Below are 19,967 nucleotides of genomic sequence, written 5' to 3' on the forward strand. Positions count from 1 at the left end.
TACGGCATCACTTCAACTAGTGCGCATGCGCCAGCCAGCTAAGCAGTGCGCAGGCGCGGGATCTCGGCCGGACCTAGGGATGATACAAGGGAATAGGAGGGTGGGCAAAGGAAAAGGCCGGGGGAGGAGTAACGGTTAAAAAGGGAGAGCAGCCTGGGGACCTACACACGGAACACCGCCCCCTGGGCACTTGCGAGTGCTCATTTGCATATGAAATAAACGTCATTTTTCCTGCTTCTGGATGTCTAAAGAAAATAACAAAAGGTACCATTAGAATCATGTATAGGTGTGCTACAGCGCCATGTAAGTGCTGTATATGGTCATATAGTGGTGACAGACTCCCTTTAACCGGCAGTAACTTGAACTTTAAATCAGCGCTATGAATGAAGGAGGCGGAGCAGGCGCGTCACGTGAGTGAGTGACGTTATGCCGCTGCCCGCTCTGCCTGTTACCGGACATTGTAATGTAATAAAGATCATAGCGCTGATTTAAAGTTCAAGTTACTGCCGGTTAAGGAATAGTCTTTAGATATGTATACTGCTGTGAGCGGCGGGTCCGGTGTATTGGGGGACACTGTTATGGGGGAGATCTGTGGATGACACATATAGCATAAGATAATATAAAGTGTCATCCACAGATCCCCCTCCCCATAGCAGTCCCCCTCCCCATAGCAGTGCCATCCACAGATTTCCCCCCCCCCCCCCCAAATAACAGTGCCATCCACAGATCCCCCTCCCCATAACAGTGCCATCCACAGATCCCTCATGGCAATGGACCCACCATCTTTTCCTAGCCCCTAGTAGTTCCTATGTGGGAAACTGGGAATGTGAAAAGAAAAAAAGATAGGTTACCATGGCAGCCAGGACGCTACTGAAGCCCTGGCTGCCATGGTCAGTTCGCTGGACTGGAGAAGATCGTCTTGGAGACAGGGAGGACTGGGCAGGCAGGGGTAGACTTATACGGTGAGTATAGCCCAAACCCTATATTTTAAATGGAAAAGTTGTGGGTTGTCTTATACGCTGGAAAATACGGTAAATGAAATAAAATTGTGGGAAAGTACAGTGGACCATTAAACTTTCCATCAGGTATGCATTCCTTTTTGAATGCAAGAATTGCAGAGTCTGCTGCACTACTACTGGAATACGATGGGCACTACTACTGGAATACGATGGGCACTACTACTGGAATACGATGGGCACTACTACTGGAATACGATGGGCACTACTACTGGAATACGATGGGCTCCAAGATAGCTGTCATGATGCTACAGGCTGTTTACACAAGTGATTATTAGACCACAGTAACAGAAGTGAGAATTCATCAATAAAAGGCACCGTTTTAATAAAATTACATGTTTGCTCCATCTCTTATTGGTCACCCACTAAGTGTCTGTTCTTATGGGAAAGCTGAGCAGGGTGAAATCGATACAACGGTGAACTTTCCCTTCTACACAAACAATAGCTTCATTAAATCACATACAATAATATGTAAAACAAACAAAAAAATTTATTCTTTCCCGAGAAAAGATCATGAGGAAAATAAAATATACAAACAATATAGTAGTTCTCTCGATGGCTTGCATTGCACTTGAAATTGACTTTCTGCTTCCCAAACTCTCACATGCTAAGAAGGAACCGTATACAGAATGTGATATAAAAAAAATAAAATAAAAAAAAAAAGAAGGTTTTAGGAATGTAGGGACTTTACAAATACCACAAATTCTGCTGCACTGCTCTAATACTGAATTACAAGTACAACTGGGTATACAACAGATACTGGGAGGAGGTGATCTTCTGTCCTTACTTCAGCAAAGGTTTGGGCTTGGGCGGCCAGAGCAGTGAAGAGGGGTTCACAGACATCGCTGTCGGGAAAGAAGACACAGTGCAAACTGTTAGATCAGCGCGGTACATGTTCCTGGACAAGCACAGTAAGCTGGCAATATTATTTTTACCAAAACGTAAATGAGATCTCCGACCTAATGCTTACATAATTTACAAGCGTCCACTATTGGTATTCAGAGCAGCGTTCCCTAGAATACGCAGTCATAACATAAAAAAAAAAGGCAAATTGCCATACAACCTTCTGCTACATGCAATAGGGGCGACCTACACACATCTAGCACAAAGGATTGCGCTGTGCCACAGCCGGATGCAAGGCCATATTCTGCTGTGAAGATAGCTTTAGTTAGACTAACTTTTTAAATAAAATTTTGATTAAAAAAAACATATTGTGGGTTCAACTAAATCACAGTATTTCCGCAAAGGAAACAGCAACTTTCCTTTTTTAGCCAGCATCCTTATATAAAATGACTTGTACTTTAAAGGGGTTGTCCGGGCTTTTGACATTGATGACCTATCCTCAGGATCACTCGGCATCCCCGCAGAGAAGATGTACGAGGAGACGGCGTGCAGTGTGCACGTGCCTGCTGCTGCTGCTATGTCTATGGTCTCAGGAAGAGAGAAGGCAGACGGCACGTGCACACTGCACGCCGTCTCCTCGTACACGGACCCCGCCAAACTGATATTGATGACCCATCAATAGTAAAAGCCCTTTAACAGAACTGTAGGTAGTATTTCACAGCAGTGGTGCCTGCACTCACCACTAGGGGGAACTTACTGCTTGATTTTCAATGCAAACGGTATGTAGTAAGTGCCTACACTCCCCTTAGTGGTGGCTGCCGACAGCCCAAATGCTGTGAGTTAAACCTCTGGCTATGTAAAGGAGCTCCGACTGCTATAGACATATTAATTAGCATAATTTAGCAATAGTTTGGGCTTCATGCTGCTTGAAAAACGAGATTTTTGTATAACTTACCAGTAAAATCTCTTTCTCGCTCTTTCCTTGGGGGACACAGAAGACCTTGGGTATAGCTCATCTCCATAGGAGGCGTGACACTAAGTGAAAACTGTTAAGCCCCTCCTCCACAGCTATACCCTCAGCCTGGAGAGAGAGGCTGCCAGTTGCGTGTCCAAGTAGTGAAAAAAAGGCAAAGTCCAAAAGTGGAACCAACAAGCCAACTACCCAACGGGTAAAACAACTCGGAAACCGTGTAGAGAAAAAACAAAGAATGGGTGGGTGCTGTGTCCCCCAAGGAAAGAGCGAGAAAGAGATTTTACTGGTAAGTTATACAAAAATCTCGTTTTCTCGCCCAGTTTCCTTGGGGGACACAGAAGACCTTGGGACGTTCAAAAGCAGTCCAAAAGGGGGAGGGACCACAGCACCAAGGCGAATCACCCGAAGGCATCAAGAAACCGCCGCCCGCAGACCAGGCGGCCCAAGGCAGCATCTGCCGAAGCCAGAGTATGCACCCTGTAGAACGCTGTAAGGCAGACCAGTGACCGCCGCGCACAGACGCATGGCCGAAACCAAACGCCACCGGCCCAGGAGGCACCGACCGCTCCGGTGAAACGAACGGTGACACCAAAAGCAGAACCCCGCCCTTGGTGCGGTAACCACAGCAACAACCACTGTGAGAAAGCGGAGGAAAGCCACCCCGGAGGCCACCAACCCGTTGCGCGGACCTCCTGGAAAACCAAGAGACCGAACGTCGACAAGAGTCGGAGATCTCCAAGTAAAAACCGCAAGGCCCAAACAACTCCCAAATCGGTGAAGTGTCCGTTCCCGGGGGTGGGAAGGGGAGGACGAAAGCCCCGTTAAAATGAAAGACAAACACCACCTTCAGAAGGAAGGAAGAGACGGGATGGAGAACAGCCCTGTCCCGAGGAAAGAGAAGGCTCGGAACAAGAAGGGCCGCCACCCAGGCACCCGCCAGAGACACGACGGCTACGGAAACATAACCGTACAGGACAGAAGGAGTAGAGAGAACTCCTGTAACGGCTCCAAGGGAAAGATTGGAGCGCCAAGAGCCCAGTATGCAATGCCCAGGGCGGTACCCAGGGGCAGTACGAGGGAACCCCAAAGCCGCTCCACGGAAAAGGGCCCTGACAGGCCCAGAGGGCCGGGGAATGCCGAAAGGGGAAGGACAGCGCTGACACTTGACACTTCAAGCAACAGAGTCCCAGTCCCAGATCCAGGTCGGACTGGAGAAAGACAGAACCATGGAGAGAGAAAGGCAGAGTGGGGGAACGCCCAGCTTCCCACAGAACCCCCGGTAAAACCCCTAAGTCCTACAACAGATCCTGGACAAAACACGGCCAGGAGCGAACACTAGCGAGCCCGCTAGAGTCGCCTGGGCAAGCGGGTGAAACCCAATGTGAACAGGCGCAGACCAGTAACACCGGCAGAACGGTCGGCAAAAACTGGTCCCGTCGGCCCCCGAGCAACGTAGTCCTGTAACCACCCGGAGTGGGGGAGCAGAAGGACAGACGGAAGGAACCGAAGGGTCCGCCCAGCAACCGCCAGGACAAGACAGGCTAAAGTCCATGCTGATGTAGCCACCACAGGAAGACGTCCTACAGTCCCGGTGTGGGAGATCTAATGACAATCTCGACCGAATGGGGGTCCTCCCAAGTTACAGCCAGAGTGAACAAGGGAGACAGCACGAGGCCAAGAGGAACATCAGAACCATCCACATGAACAACCAAGCTCTCCCCAGAGGGGAGGGCAGCGAAGGAACAGCCACTGAAGCGCGGCCGGGCAAAAGCCACATCGGAGGGAGCCGAGCCAAACCGAGTGGGAGCCAAGCAGAGCCGGCGAAAAAAGGCAGTCGAGACAGAGGCCAGCATAACACCCTACAACTGAAAGGAGGAGTGGGCAACAGGGAAGCCATAGGACAGCTCAAAGGCAGAACCCCGCTCACCGAGACGCCCGGTTCACTGCCACGCAGAAGGCGAGTACCCTGAAGAACCCAAGGTGGAGGTCCTACGGACCTGGGTAAGTGAGCACCCAAGAGCAGCTGGGTGACCATCCCGAGAAAAGCGGCCCGAACCCGGTAGCGGACCAGCCTAAAGCGCAGAGGGGGCGCCAAAAGAAAAAACTCATACTGCACGACACCCGAAGAGGAGGAAAAAACAGTAGCAGGCGAGGGAACAGCAGTCCCGCCAGAGCTAACGCAGAAATCGAGTGGCACTGCAAACGGCACTCTCGACCCAGTGACCACTTGCGCCGGGAAGCGAGTGCACGGGAGAACGAAAGGGTACGTATCAAAGAACCACGAACACTCCCCAGGTGGAAAGGCCAACGGACATGGTGGATGCCGAAACAACGGGACCACAATATACAGGCCAAACCAGAAAAACGAGCACCACCCAGCTCGGCGAAGTAGAGAGCAAGTAGAGCCCATCTACTCATATCTAAAGAATACACCTTTGAATACAGCGGCATACTTGTAATGCTTGTATGACAGCACCCAAGGGTTATACAGGTGGACAGAATGATCTCTTTAGAGAAGAGTGCAAGGCCCGTGACAGCACCACATCCCAAGAGAAAAAAGGGTATGTCGCAGGAGGAAGTGAGGCATACGTACGAACAGCCCCGCAAGCAGTGAGAAGGCCAACCCACCTATGGGAGAAGGCATACACGGCCCAAACAACGGACAGAGCGCACCAGAAAATTCCGCTCACTGCAAAAAAATAGTCACCCAGTGAAGGGGATCAGCCACAGAGCCCAACAGTATCAACGGAAGTGCAAAGTGCAACCTGAAAGGGAGTGATGCACAAGACATCAGTATGGCATGCGATGGGAACGCAGGCAGGCCCCCCAGAAAAGGGGGAAATGCACCTGGCAACACTGCAGCTGGTAAGAATGCAAAGGCCCGTCCCAAAGGGGGGTTGCCCAAGGCCAGTAACAACTTCAGAGAAGTAGAACATACCATAGTTCGCCCAGAAGGTGACTAATCACATGGCCGCACAGTACCCAGCGGGAACGCAGGAGGTCCGCCCAGAGAAAGGGGGACATGCACGGGGTTATCTTACCATAAAGCGAGTGCGCAATAACCCACCTAACACCGAATACTGTGAGAGTGCAACTACTCCACAACGAAGGAGAACAAGCAAGAATCCCGCACAGCATTTCAAGGACAGCCATGGGTCACGTGAGGGTGCAAATTCTTGCCCATGGATGAGGTGGGCCGTGTATGGCCCGCAACATATCCGGCGAAAGAGCAGTATTCCACCCAGAAAGGGGCGGGTAATGCACACGGCCGTCATCGCATCCAGCAAAAATGCAAGCACCCCGCCAAGGATGCGGGACATGCACATGGCCAGCAACGCACTGGCGAGAAAACAACCACAGTCAGTGGCGTTGTGCATATGCCGCCTGAGGAAAGGATACATGCTCATTGCTGGCAGCGATTCCAGTGAGTGCAGCACACCACCCAAGGAAGGTGTCGTGCACATGGCCGGCAGCGAATCCAGTGATAGTGCAGCAAACCACCTATGGAAGGAGTTCATGCACATGGCCGGCAGCAGATCCAGAGAGAGTGCAGCAGTCCGCCTATGGACGGAGGTCATGCGTATGGCCGGCAGCGAATCCAGAAAGGGCAGCATTCCGCCTATGGAAGGAGGCAATGCACATGGCCGGCTCATGCATATGGCCGGCAGCGAATCCAGCGAGAGTGCAGCGTTCTGCCCATGGACGGAGGTCATGCATATGGCCGGCAGCGAATCCAGAGAGAGGGAGCGCAGCAGCCCTCCTTTGGACGGAGGTCATGCGTATGACCAGCAGCGAAGCCAGAGAGAGTGCAACATTCCACCTATGGAAGGAGGTCATGCATAAGGCCGTAGCGAACCCAGCGAGAGTACAGCATTCCGCCTATGGAAGGAGGTCATGCATATGGCCGTAGCGAACCCAGCGAGAGTGCAGCGTTCCGCCTATGGAAGGAGGTCATGCATATGGCCGTAGCGAATCCAGCGAGAGTGCAGCGTCCCGTCTATGGAAGGGGGTCACGCATATGGCCGTAGCAAACCCAGCGAGAGTGCAGCGTTCCGCCTATGGAAGGGGGTCGTGCACATGGTCAGCATCGTATGCGGTAAAAGGGCAGTATTCCGCCTACAGAAGGGGGTCATGCACAAGGCCAGCCCGCAGCCAGAGAGAGTGCAGTATGCCGCCTATAATGGGGGGTCATGCACATGGCCAGTACCGTGACTGGAGAAGGCGACTAATTCTGCCTATAGAAAAGGGCGGCCTGCACCTGGCCAGCGCCATATCCCAGGAGAGGGCAAGGGTCCGCCTAGAAGGGGAACATGTATACCTGGCCAGTGCCACGGAGCGCAACATGCCGCCTATGGAATAGGGGCAGGCATACGGCCAGCGCTCTAAGGTCAGGCTGCAGCATCCTGCGCAGCCAACAAAAAAATACAGATACCTCATATATATATATATATATACACACATACTGTTAATTCTTTTTTTTTTTTTTTTTTTTTTTTTTTATTTATTATTCTAAAACACAGCCTCTTTGAGGCAGGAAGGGGCCACCATATAAGGGCACAGCCTCTTTGAGAGGCTAGCCATCCTAGGGTCTCCTCCAGATGGGAGCCGTCGGCATCCAAGAGGTTAACAGGGATCCGACCTGAGAGCGGTGCAGCGATGCCCTGGGGGCGGGGGGACCTCCGGCGGGAAGAATTCGCGCCTGGAGAGTGCCCGCCCCCTCCAATCGAGGCCGGAAATTTGCGGCCTACTAGGCCGCGAAGCCGGGGCCTAAATTTTCGCGGCCGCGAAGCCGGGGCCTAAATTTTCGCGGTGCCCGGAGGTACCGGCAAGGACCTGGAGGGAGCGGAGCGGCGCGTGCATAATACCGGCCGCGGGAGCCCACCCCGCGGGCCGGAACAGTCAGGGGGCCCGAATCTTTCTGCGGCGCCCGGCCGACCGGAAAGACAGCCTCTGAGAGCAGCAGTGGTCGCCAGGGTCTGCTGGGACACCGCACCAGTCATGCCGGCCGCGGGTGCCCACCCCGCGGACCGGAAACAAGGGCCCTACGCTGCAGCCGTCAGGAGAGGGCCTCTGGCCCTGAGCAGCGCACCGGTAAGGCGATAGGGGGGGGGGGGGGGGGGGGGGGGAACCCTGTGACCGGGTGCCCGTATAGAGGCAGCTCCCTGGGCGGCATGATAGGGACGCCAGCATAACCCCTCAGTGGGCACCTATTGTGGAGGGGAGGAGAGGGAGCTAATAAAACAAGCTAGGATGGGGCCAGCCTAGGACCAGCAGGGACCAATATGGGGGTCAGTCACGCAGGAGACCTGGGTGGGGGGAGGGGGTCGTAGGGCTGGAGAAGCCACTCTCTCACCACAGCCGTCTTCACCCTCGGTCCGTTCCAGCAGGGTCGCCCCTTCAGCTACTGGCACCGTAGTGGCAGGACGCTGGAAGAGGGGCTTGGCGTGCGGGCGACCCTTGCGCTGGCGGGATGCAGGGGAGCTGGGCTGCCCTGGTCCACCTTGCCTTCTGTGGGGGAGGCAGCAGTGCGGATGACCGGCACTGGCGCAGCTCAACCCCGGGAGAAACAGAGAGGTCTAGTGCGACTCTGTTGTCCCGTAATGTCTGGAACAAAAAGAAAAGAAAAAGTAAAAATCAAAATTAAAAACAAGGAGAAAACAGCCCTGCAGTAGCAGGGAGTGTCTTGCCTCCTTGGACACTAAGCAAAAACTGGCAGCCTCTCTCTCCAGGCTGAGGGTATAGCTGTGGAGGAGGGGCTTAACAGTTTTCACTTAGTGTCACGCCTCCTATGGAGATGAGCTATACCCAAGGTCTTCTGTGTCCCCCAAGGAAACTGGGCGAGAAAAAGACTTTTAAGTGATCCAGTGTTAGACTAATAAAAATAGTGGCCTGCAAATTAAAAAGACCCTGGTAAAGGAATGGCTTGACACACGATCACTACTACTGGCAGCACCTACTTTAACTCTTTAAGATGTGAGAGTACTTAAAAGGGGTTGTGCACGTTTGGGGTGTACTTGCCTGCTTCCTCATGGTGGCTCCAAAATCATGCGCGCTCTGGCCTGGGTCCCAGGATGTAAACTTCAGTTTTGACACTGCTGCAGCCAATCTCTGCCCACAGCAGTGACCTGCTCCCCAAGCATTATGACAAATGGTCATGGCCAGCGACTTCAGCAGCATCAAACTGGAAGTTTACATTTAGGAACCCGAGCGGAGCAGGTAGTAATGGTTCCCTTCGCACCCCCCTCCCCCCCAAATGGGCACAGCCCCTTCAAGTCTTAAAGGGGCTGAACCAAGAATGAAACTTGGTAGGGATTCTAAGGGCATGGGTGCCAAGTTTCTGATGGCTAGGAGCTGGGATCCCACAAATTGTGAGAAGGGGGGGTCCCATGTTCTCCATCTGATTGGAGTGGCACGCTGCAGCTCCACTACAGGGACTGCTTGAATAAAGTGGCAGTGTGCAAGCCGGGCCGCACAGCAAGCCACCAAACACTTATCGCCTATCAAAATTTTAGTTAAGGAAATTGTCCCAGATCTACCATACATTCTACATAACATGCACTAGACCTAGCCAAGAAAATAATAGTTTATTGGCTCTTTATGTATCAAATGATTATATAACATAAGAGGAGAAAGGTAGTTACACTCATAAATACAGCTGGATAGACCAACATAGAACAATGGAAATATCTATGCATCCGGCCTCAAATCAGATTCATTAAAACAACTGTGCAACTCCTACGCCGACTGGTACTGCCAACAAGAATGCTTATTTTGGGAGGGTTATGCTCGCCAGGTGAAAGTGTCCACTGTTCAGCATCACAAGCTCTAAGGCCCAAAAACAGAACTGAACCGAATTACTAGGTACCCGTCCAATATAACATGTGAGTGCAAAGAAAAGAAAACCTGGACAATGAACGTACAGCATCATGTAAATAATACTTACATGGGGTTGGGAGGAGACCAGGTTTGTCCCCCAGCAAGGGACGTTTTGCAGGTGAGTGAGATGGAAACCCAAGGAGTGGTGGTCTCTTAGGAGGCATCGCTAAAAGAGGTGGAGGTTTACCTGTGGCAGGAGAGATTCCTAAACGTGGGGAAGAAAAGACCATCTAATTAGAGCCACAATACAGAAAAAAAAGTGCGCTTGAAAGCTCTGGACACCTTCGGGGGCTTTTTTTTCTTTTGAATTATTATTGCATTCTACTCATTTTGGGCAAAAAAAATAAAAATAAAAAATTAATTAAAAAAAATAAAACACTTTTTCAATTGGTTTCCATTACAAAAATGTTCAGCTGTTTCTGAGTTATAGTGGTTAAAAATCAGTCTGTTTGCAAGCTATCACTTTTGGTTTTCTCTGAATCCCATCATCGGACTGCTCATGTGTAGCTCTTATCTCCTAACCTCATAAACACTTACACATTTTCTTATTAGTTTTATAGGAATTGAGCTATAAGGAGTATTTATGAGGTCAGGAGATAAGAGGTACACATTAGGGTAAATGATGTAATTCAAGGAAGAGGAGTTTGAAAATAGACTTGATTTTTACCCCTGTATCTCAGAAACAACTGAATATTTTTACAGCATTTTATGTATCTTGCTTTAAGCACAAGTTTGACCTGTATAAGCATATGGGTACCTCACAGTATTTGGATTCTCTCTTTTCATATTCCAATGTATAGAGCCGACAAACATGGTGTAAACTGAGCCTTAGGCCTCTTTCACACGAGCGTGACGGATTAGGCCCGGATGCGTTCAGTGAAACTCGCACCATTTTGCAAGCAAGTTCACTCAATTTTGTCTGCAATTGCGTTCAGTTGTTTCCGCGCAAGTGCAATGCGTTTTCACGCTCGTGATAAAAAACTAAAGGTTTATAAACAACATCTCCTAGCAACCATCAGTAAAAAACGCATTGCATCCACACTTGCTTCCGGATGCAATGCGTTTTTTACTGAAGCCCCATTCACTTCTATAGGGCCAGGGCTGCGTGAAAAACACAGAATATAGAACATGCTGCGTTTTTCATGCAACGGAGAACTGATGTGTGAAAAAAAAACGCTCGTGTACACAGACCCACTGAAATGAATGGGTCAGGATTCAGTGCGGGTGCAATGCGTTCAGGTCACGGTTGATGATACAGCATGTCAATCAGTGCTTGTTTAAATCCAGTTCAACATAGCAATGATCATACTGCCTGGGGATGATGGCACCATCATTTGTCCCCATATAGTCTGCATATTGTTGACATTAGGGGATTTGCTTCTGTCACTGATTATTTTTATGCACACACAAAAGATAAAACCAACGACTGTTTTTTGTCATCTGATCACTGGGAATAGTTACACAGAGCAACGATCGGGAATGAATGGGCATATCATTGTTCCTTTGGCCCTTACAGTTCTGGAATGTATTAGACGACACTGACATAATGCTGTCAGTGTTATCCAATACATTCCAGAATTGTAAGGGTTACATAGCATCATAAATCAATATAATGCAGTGCAGCTGCACTGCGGACTCGCAGCGTGACACACGCTCGCCTGCAAGGGGCCTTATAGTTGGTGGTTTTGTGGTACTGTGCTTGTGGGGTTAGTAAACTGGAGTAGAGCTACCATAAACAGCTCTGTCTACTATATAAGGGACTGCATCATTCTGGGGCTGACTTCCAGGACCAGAGCTTCCCCCAAAAAAGCCAATCAATCAGCAGAAGTGCAAGGCATTGGACCACCCCACCGATCAAATATCGATGACCTATCCCAAGTATAGACCATTAACTGTAAAATCCCAGACAACCCCTTTAAGGGGTTGACCACTGTGTAAACATTTTTCCAAATGTTCTGCAACTGGTGTGCGTGTGTGTGTATACACACACACACACACTAAAGAATTATTAGGAACACCTGTTCTATTTCTCATTAATGCGATTATCTAGTCAACCAATCACATGGCAGTTGCTTCAATGCATGTAGGGTTGTGGTCCTGGTCAAGACAATCTCCTGAACTCCAAACTGAATGTCAGAATGGGAAAGAAAGGTGATTTAAGCAATTTTGAGCGTGGCATGGTTGTTGGTGCCAGACGGGCCGGTCTGAGTATTTCACAATCTGCTGTTACAACCGTGGTATGCAGCAAAGCATTTGTGAAGCCACGACACGCACAACCTTGAGGCGGATGGGCTACAACAGCAGAAGACCCCACCGGGTACCACTCATCTCCACTACAAATAGGAAAAAGAGGCTACAATTTGCACGAACTCACCAAAATTGGACTGTTGAAGACTGGAAAAATGTTGCCTGGTCTGATGAGACTCGATATCTGTTGAGACATTCAAATGGTAGAGTCTGAATTTGGCGTAAACAGAATGAGAACATGTATCCATCATGCCTTGTTACCACTGTGCAGGCTGGTGGTGGTGGTGTAATGGTGTGGGGGATGTTTTCTGGGCACACTTTAGGCCCCTTAGTGCCAATTGGCCATCGTTTAAATGCCACGGGCTACCTGAGCATTGTTTCTGACCATGTCCATCCCTTCATGACCACCATGTACCCATCCTCTGATGGCTACTTCCAGCAGGATAATGCACCATGTCACAAAGCTAGAATCATTCCAAATTGGTTTCTTGAACATGACAATGAGTTCACTGTACTAAAATGGCCCCACAGTCACCAGATCTCAACCCAATAGAGCATCTTTGGGATGTGGTGGAACGGGAGCTTCGTGCCCTGGATGTGCATCCCTCAAATCTCCATCAACTGCAAGATGCTATCCTATCAATATGGGCCAACATTTCTAAAGAATGTTATCAGCACATTGTGGAATCAATGCCACATAGAATTAAGGCAGTTCTGAAGGCAAAAGGGGGTCCAACACCGTATTAGTATGGTGTTCCTAATAATTCTTTAGGTGAGTGTATATATAAAGGACGTATATGTATGTATGTATGTATGTATGTATGTTCCGCGATCACTCAAAAACGCAACCATCGATTTCAACGAAACTTGGTGTACACATCCCTTGCTACCTGGAATGAAATCTTGTTGGGGTCTCTGCTCTCTAGGACGTACCATTCCGGAGATATTCCGCAAAAATGACCTGCATCTCTTTCTCTTCATATCCCAACTGCCATACACACGGTCACATGTCCCTTATCAGCCAATGGAAGCTCGCAGGCCCTTAGTCTCCACATACACACAGTTTTACTCCAGGTTTCCAAAACAACACAGCAGTGAAGAAAAATGGCTGGAAGTCAGCTTTAGGCTAGGGCTGCACGAGATAGATGGCACAACTACACTGCTACATGTGTCACGAGACATTGATGTCATATCAATGTCCGGCGACAATTTTTATAATGATAGTCTATGGTGTTGCACTGCGACATGCTGCGATTGCGACGCGACAGTCGCAGAAAAATCCATCTTGGATGGATTTTTTGCAACTGTCGTGTCAGGTCACATGTCGCAGTGCGACACCATAGACTATCATTTTAAAAATTGTTGAGACAAAATGTTGCGCGTAGCCCTACCATTAAAGGGTCAGGGCGCTGTGGAGGTCACTGCTAAAGAGGCATTCACTGTGGAGGTCACTGTTAAAGGGGCAACTGCTGTGGAGGTCACTGTTAAGGCAGCGGGGTACTGTGAAGGTCACTGTCAAGGGAGTGGGGTGCTGTGAAACTCACTGTTAAAGGGGCGGGCTGCTGTGAAGGTCAAAGTTAAGGGGATGGGCTGCTGTGAAGGTCAAAGTTAAGGGGATGGGCTGCTGTGAAGGTCAAAGTTAAGGGGATGGGCTGCTGTGAAGGTCCCATTTTAAAGTGGCGGGGCACTGTGCGGGGGGGGGGGGGGGTGTCAGTGTTAAGGGGTAGTGGAGTTCACTGTTAAAGGAGCGGGGTGCTGTAGAGGTCACTGTTATGGGGGATACTGTCGATATCTTAACGACAAACACAAACATTAAATTAAATAGATTAAATATACCCGTGCCAAGCCAGGTCCTTCTGCTAGTAATGTTATAATATAGTCTGCCCCAATGTTCTGGTTTCGACAGGCCTGCCGTCATGTCTCAGTACAGAGCTCCTGTCTGGAACATGGCTGATAGCGGGGCATATGGCTAGATCCACCACCAGCAGTCTCCACTGAAAAACACTCTACTTTCCACCTAAAAGGGAAAAATAATTCCTTCCAGACTCCAATCAGGCAATCAGAATAACTCCCTGGATCAACAACCCCTCTAGTAGCTATAGCCTGTAATATTATTACGCTCCAGAAATACATCGCCACCTCCTCAGGCAGAATCCTTTTCTATGTTTGTGTACAACTGTGCAGTGTAACTTAATGGAGGATGCAGATGGACAGGAATGGTTACATGTCCCTCCATCAGCGTCCACGCTTCAGATGGGAACCTGTACAGTCACTAAAACAAGGGGACGGTCTTTTTAGATTGTCGCAGTAGTGCGGTTTACAGCAATTTTGGAAACTTTTTTTTCCTCATAAAGTGGCCAACCCCTTCTGGATTCTGCATAGAATACAATACAGGAAAAAATAAAACAGCCAACCTGGTGTAGGGAGGAGTCCAGCAGAGGGTCTGTCCCTTAAGAGAGGTGGTTTTCCGATTGCCATGAGCGGAGTCCTTCCCGGGGTAGGGAGGAGCGGTGGTGGCTTGGCCAGAGCATCAGGAGTGCCAACTGTTGATATATTTGTTTCATACACAGCGCTGATGCCATCATCCTTGTGATCGGTCTTCTTAAAGCCTAAATAAAAACAATTAAACCGATCATTAGGACTGTGTTTTTGCCATCTCCGATACCGCAGCTCGGCCCAGTCAAGCTAAACCAGACACAGTGGCATCCATATGTACAGAAATGTGCACGCAAACACAATGTAGCAGTGCAGGCACATATGAACATGGGAGCAACACAGATGCCTTCAGCTGCCAAGCGCACATGTAACAGGTCAGCCAGTGTCATAGGCACAAATCTGCTGACAGATCCCTTTTAAAGGGAACCTGTAATGTGGATATTTGATTATAATCTAACTAATTATATACAATCATTAACTACTAAAAAGTGCCTTAGATGTATTCACTTACTGGTGTGACAGATGGTTACCTCATAATATACACACAAAGATGCCGCATGCCAATGAGCTGATTTGAGTCCGGTGTGATGTCATTGAGTCCAGCGTATATTTAATTCAGAGCTATAGCCACTCCCCTGCCCACCTGCTGCTGATTCATATGGAAAAAACTGTCATTCAGCAGCAGATGGGCGGGGAGAGTCAGGAGCTCATGAATATTCGGGACTCATCATTATGAGCTGGAGCTTTTCAATACAAGATGTTCGCAGATTGACTGGGTCAATTAAAGAAAGGGACCAGGCATTTTTCTAAGAGAATCAGTCACTTATTTATGTTGCCCTTAGTTAGGACACCATAAAACTGGTGACAGGTTCCCTTTAAGAAAGATGTGTTTGATTTAATCTGCAAGTCACCATTTCAAGAAAACACATGTGTAAAAGGTAGGAGAGAGACACTGCTACCTGGCGTTGGAAGGAGCCCTCCGCCTGAAGGTCTGTCACCCAGCAAAGCGGGTTTGGGCTGTGGGATGTAGGAGTTCCTGGCAGGAGTGGGAAGGAGAGGAGGCGGCTTCTCCAGGAGATGTGTCTTAGTGCTGCTGTGACTTTCATAGGAAGCATTAGACTTCTCGGTGGTATCCGCTTCTTCAAAGCCTAGAGTTTAACAATCATATTAAGCAGACACATCACAATGCTAAAAGCTAGGCTAATCGATGGCCAGACAGTACATTTTTACTACGAATCCAAAGCACGAGCTGTGACCAAACCACAAAACTTCTAAGCAAAAAAATAAAAATAAAAATGAACTAAACTATTATGAGTATTACCTGAAACCTAAGTATTAATGTAAGAAATGCCTGGTTCCTTTTTTATCATAAATATTTTATCCATATTGAGAAGCAAGGGGAACTGCCCACATTTATGCAATAAAATATTCCTATGTTCGGACAGGATTGAAATTTATTGTTGTTTTTAAAGGATAAACTCCCTTTAATCGGCGGTGAATGTTTGGCCAAGCATTGTTCTAAGGTGCGACTGTGAATTTTAGTTTTACTTATTGTGGTTTATTATTCATTAATGGTGTGATAGGCTGTGAATTAGCTTGTTCTGTTTATTTTATATTCACTTTGACCCCCAATTTCCCCTTTATCTCTGTATTTCAGGTCGCATTTTTGTGTCGATAGCTGAATGGGGCTTTTGTTTTTTTAGCGGGCCATGTTGTGCCTTCTATTTTTACGTATTAAAATCTCAAGATTTGATTTGATTTTTACTCATTTTATTTTGGGGACATGAGTAAAAAAAAGAAAAATGTATGTCAGCAAAGTGAACATATTTAAAATATAGGGTGTCACACATACAGGGGGATACTAAATATAAGGGGGTTATTTTATGTGTATTTTATGAAATAAAATATATTTCATTTAAAACACTGTGATTGTGTGTATTTATGCAAAATTATTATTTTTCACATTTCTGTACCATATTAAAACTTTAATTTGACTTTTTTTTTTTTACACAGCTAGGGCTAACAATATAGTGTCTTAATTTTGCACAACTCCATTGCGTCTGTGGCTAGTAGTAGTATTGGAGCCCACTACACATGTCCTAATAGGCACACATGAGACAGGCACCTGTGTTTTTTCCCTCTCTATTCAGTGCAGGAGACCAGACAGCAGCCGTGAGCTCATCAAGATGAAAATGTAGGTCAAGGTGTACAATCTGACATCCACCCATGACCTACAGTTAAATCATTGGACAGTAAGTGATTGTGTCACGTTTTCTAGTAATAATGCACCTTTAACTTCTGCCCCATAGCCTGCGTCACCTCCTGGAAGATTCATACTTGCCAGCATCCTGCGCGCTGGCTCCCATTCGTCCATCTTCTAATCTCTGGTTTCTTTTTCCTCTGGCTGGGTCTGGGCATAGTCACCTGCTCCGCTGCAACCAATAACTGGCTTCAGCGGTGGCATGCTGCTTGGGGACACGTCACCACTGAAGCCAGCCCTTGGCTGCAGCGGTGCACATGAGCTTGTCTATAACCTGCTTAGAAGAAAACAAGCCGGGGACTGCAAGATGAATGAGTGGGAGCCTCACAGGACTGAGGCAGCAGGTAAGTATGATTCTTCCAATAGATTATGGAGGCTACTGGGCAATAATGGGATTACAGGGAAAAAAAAACTTTAAAGGGCATCTGTCAGCAGTTTTGTACCTATAAAAATGGCTGACCTATTGCATGTGCGCTTGGCAGCTGAAGGCATCTGTGTTGGTCCCATGTTCATATGTGCCCGCACTGTTGAGAAAAATGAAGTTTTAACATATGCAAATGAGCCTCTAGGAGCAACGAGGGTGTTGCCATTACACCTAGAGGCTCAGCTCTCTTTGCAACTGCCGCGACCTCTGCACTTTGACAGGACCTGGCAGTGTAAGCATGATCATGGCAGGCCCTGTCAATCAAAGTGCAAAGGGAAAGAGCAGAGCCTCTAGGTGTAACAGCAACGCCCTCATTGCTCCTAGAGGCTCATTTGCATATAATAAAAAAATCATTTTTGTCAACAATGCGGGCACATATGAACATGGGACCAACTCAGATGCCTTCAGCTGCCAAGCGCACATGTAACAGGTCAGCCAGTGTCATAGGTACAAAACTGCTGACAGATGCCCTATAAGGCCCAGTTTCAGATGTTCTGATTTATTCACAATTAAGTGCAAAATGTTTTTAATTCATCAGTTAATTTCTAATAAACAGTTTTTCTTTAAAAAAACGGTATGATGGGAACACTTTTTTCGATTTTTTTTTGTATGTCGCTTAAGTGTCTGAAACAATCGCAAGACATTTGAATATCACAAATTAATATCTAGGGTACATAAGGGCAAACTGGAAGATGTGGGGGGAAAAAGGGTGGCATGAAGAACACATAAGAGCGGAGTGTCCCTGAGTTACAGCAATGACTCTCTAACAAGTGATTTTGGTAGGACACGAGTGAGTTAGAGAATAAATGTGGTCCAAGTGCAGGTGGTGAGCAGGAGGGAAGAGGGGGTTGGGCGTGTACGTGTGGTGGGGTCAAGATGGCAAACATTGAGTATACCTTCCAGCTCAGTTATCCTGGTCTTCAGGTAGTCACTGATTGAGTTCAGCTCTTCAGAATATAAATATTTGCCATCGCTTAAGAGGAAGAGAAGGTGTCTAATGTCCAGAGGGACATTGTAAGATTGATAGAGTTCCCTCTCCAGGTAGTCATCCGCCAGATCAGCCGCTTTGTGTGAAATCTCATTACGTTCCTGCTGTTCACGCTCGCCAAAAATTTTCCCAAATGCCTTAACTACCAGAGCCAGGGCATCCTCCATGGGCATATTACGGTGTACTACAGAGGAGAGACATAACTTACTGTGTCAGTCTGGAGCTCACATCTGTTAAAAGCATTAAATAGCATGTAAAGTGTTGACGCAATCATGTGAGATGTAGAAGGTAGGTAGCGGGATTTAAAAAGGGTCAAGGCTTGCTTTCTAGTGAAGATAAATCATTTCCATAAAAGCCTAAGACAGAGCACTGCCAAAACTGTACAAGGATTTTAATATTTCATACGTTTAATTAGGACAAGGTTATTGAGCTCAAGGATCAGTTTTAATTTGAGAACATCAATGGTGACTTGTGTGAAACAGGCAATAATAAAAGGGGCGCTCGGCAGTGCTCACAACTAAATAGCAAATGTACTTAATGGGGTGGGGGTGACCGTTTATTCTAAGAATGGGTAGTCCTTTATAGATGTGACTGTCTTTAACAGACCTGCTGCGTCTTCATAGCGAGTGGAACATACTAAGGGTCTGGTAGGGACAGTAGAGAGCCATTTCTAAATTCATGGCATTATTCTGCAAAGTGGTGAATAGGGCCTACATTATTCCTTCGAGTTCTTAAAGGGAGTCTTTCACGCAGATTCACCCAATTAACCTAATAACAGTGTTATGTCCACGGCATCCCCCTTATTAAAACTGCGCTTACCGTTAGTTCCTTGCTAGCATCGTTGTGCAGAAAAACACTTTTAATCCGTATGCAAATGAGGCTGTGAAGGTGCCCAGGGGCGGCGTTACAACGGCCGGTGCCCAGGCCCCTGGGTCATTTTTATACGAAGCCACTCCCCCTCCGCCGCGTCTGCCCGCCCTTAGTCTCTGCTCTAACCTCCCTCCTCCCGTCCATAATCCCACACATGCGCCGATGAATGCGATAACGCACGGTAAACTGCGATGCCCCGGCCCGACTGTGCATGCGCGGGATTACGGACGGGAGGAGGGAGGTTAGAGCAGAGACTAAGGGCGGGCAGACGCGGCGGAGGGGGAGTGGCTTCGTATGAAAATGACCCAGGCCTGGGCACCGGCCGTTGTAACGCCGCCCCTGGGCACCTTCACAGCCTCATTTGCATACGGATTAAAAGTGTTTTTCTGCACAACGATGCTAGCAAGGAACGGTAAGCAGCGTTTTAATAGGGGGGATGCCGTGGACATACCACTGTTATTAGGTTAATAGGGTGAATCTGCGTGAAAGACTCCCTTTAAACCTGATAGGGCTGGTGTACTTACTTGGCAAATCCATTTCAGGATGGCTGTATAATCCTTTCTGAAAGTGCCCCAACGATGTTAAAAGTGTGTTTTCTGGGAGTCCACCTAGAGACATTCTAACATCAGTATTATACAGACACTATGACAGGTTTTCAAAGTAGGTACACCAGCCTCACCAGGTCTAAAAGATCTATTTAAAGGGAACCTGGCATCATGAAATTCAGTGTAATCTACAGGCAACATGCAGGAGGCTCTAAGTAGACTGATTGGGAATTCTGTAAAACTTGTTTTTCATTCATTTAAATTCCTGCTTATTATGGGCTTTTAACCCCTTCAACTACAGGCCCGTTTTCACCTTCCTGCCCAGGCCATTTTTTGCAAATCTGACGTGTCATTTTATGTGGCTTGAAAACGCTTTTAAACTTATCCAGGCCATTCTGAGATTGTTTTCTCGTCACATATCGTACTTGATGACAGTGGTAAAAATGAGTAAAAAAAATAAATAATTTTTATTCATAAGAAATTCAAAAT

The 19,967-nt window shown here is 47.8% G+C and overlaps 1 protein-coding gene across 1 annotated transcript in view; it reads right to left on the reverse strand.

Moving 5' to 3' along the window:
* Positions 1–1,316: 1,316 nt before the first annotated feature.
* Positions 1,317–19,967, reverse strand: part of LOC122920539 (nuclear receptor coactivator 5-like) — a 52,206-nt gene continuing 33,555 nt past the window's right edge. The window contains exons 8-12 of the mRNA XM_044270123.1: positions 17,972–18,247; positions 15,351–15,539; positions 14,370–14,564; positions 9,776–9,913; positions 1,317–1,861 (exon numbers count right to left, since the gene is read on the reverse strand). Of these exons, the coding sequence (XP_044126058.1) occupies positions 1,800–1,861; positions 9,776–9,913; positions 14,370–14,564; positions 15,351–15,539; positions 17,972–18,247 (860 nt within the window). The 3' untranslated portion in view covers positions 1,317–1,799. The remainder of the gene's footprint in view (positions 1,862–9,775; positions 9,914–14,369; positions 14,565–15,350; positions 15,540–17,971; positions 18,248–19,967) is intronic.

Source organism: Bufo gargarizans, chromosome 10 (assembly GCF_014858855.1).
Source record: "Bufo gargarizans isolate SCDJY-AF-19 chromosome 10, ASM1485885v1, whole genome shotgun sequence".
Lineage (NCBI taxonomy): Eukaryota > Metazoa > Chordata > Amphibia > Anura > Bufonidae > Bufo > Bufo gargarizans.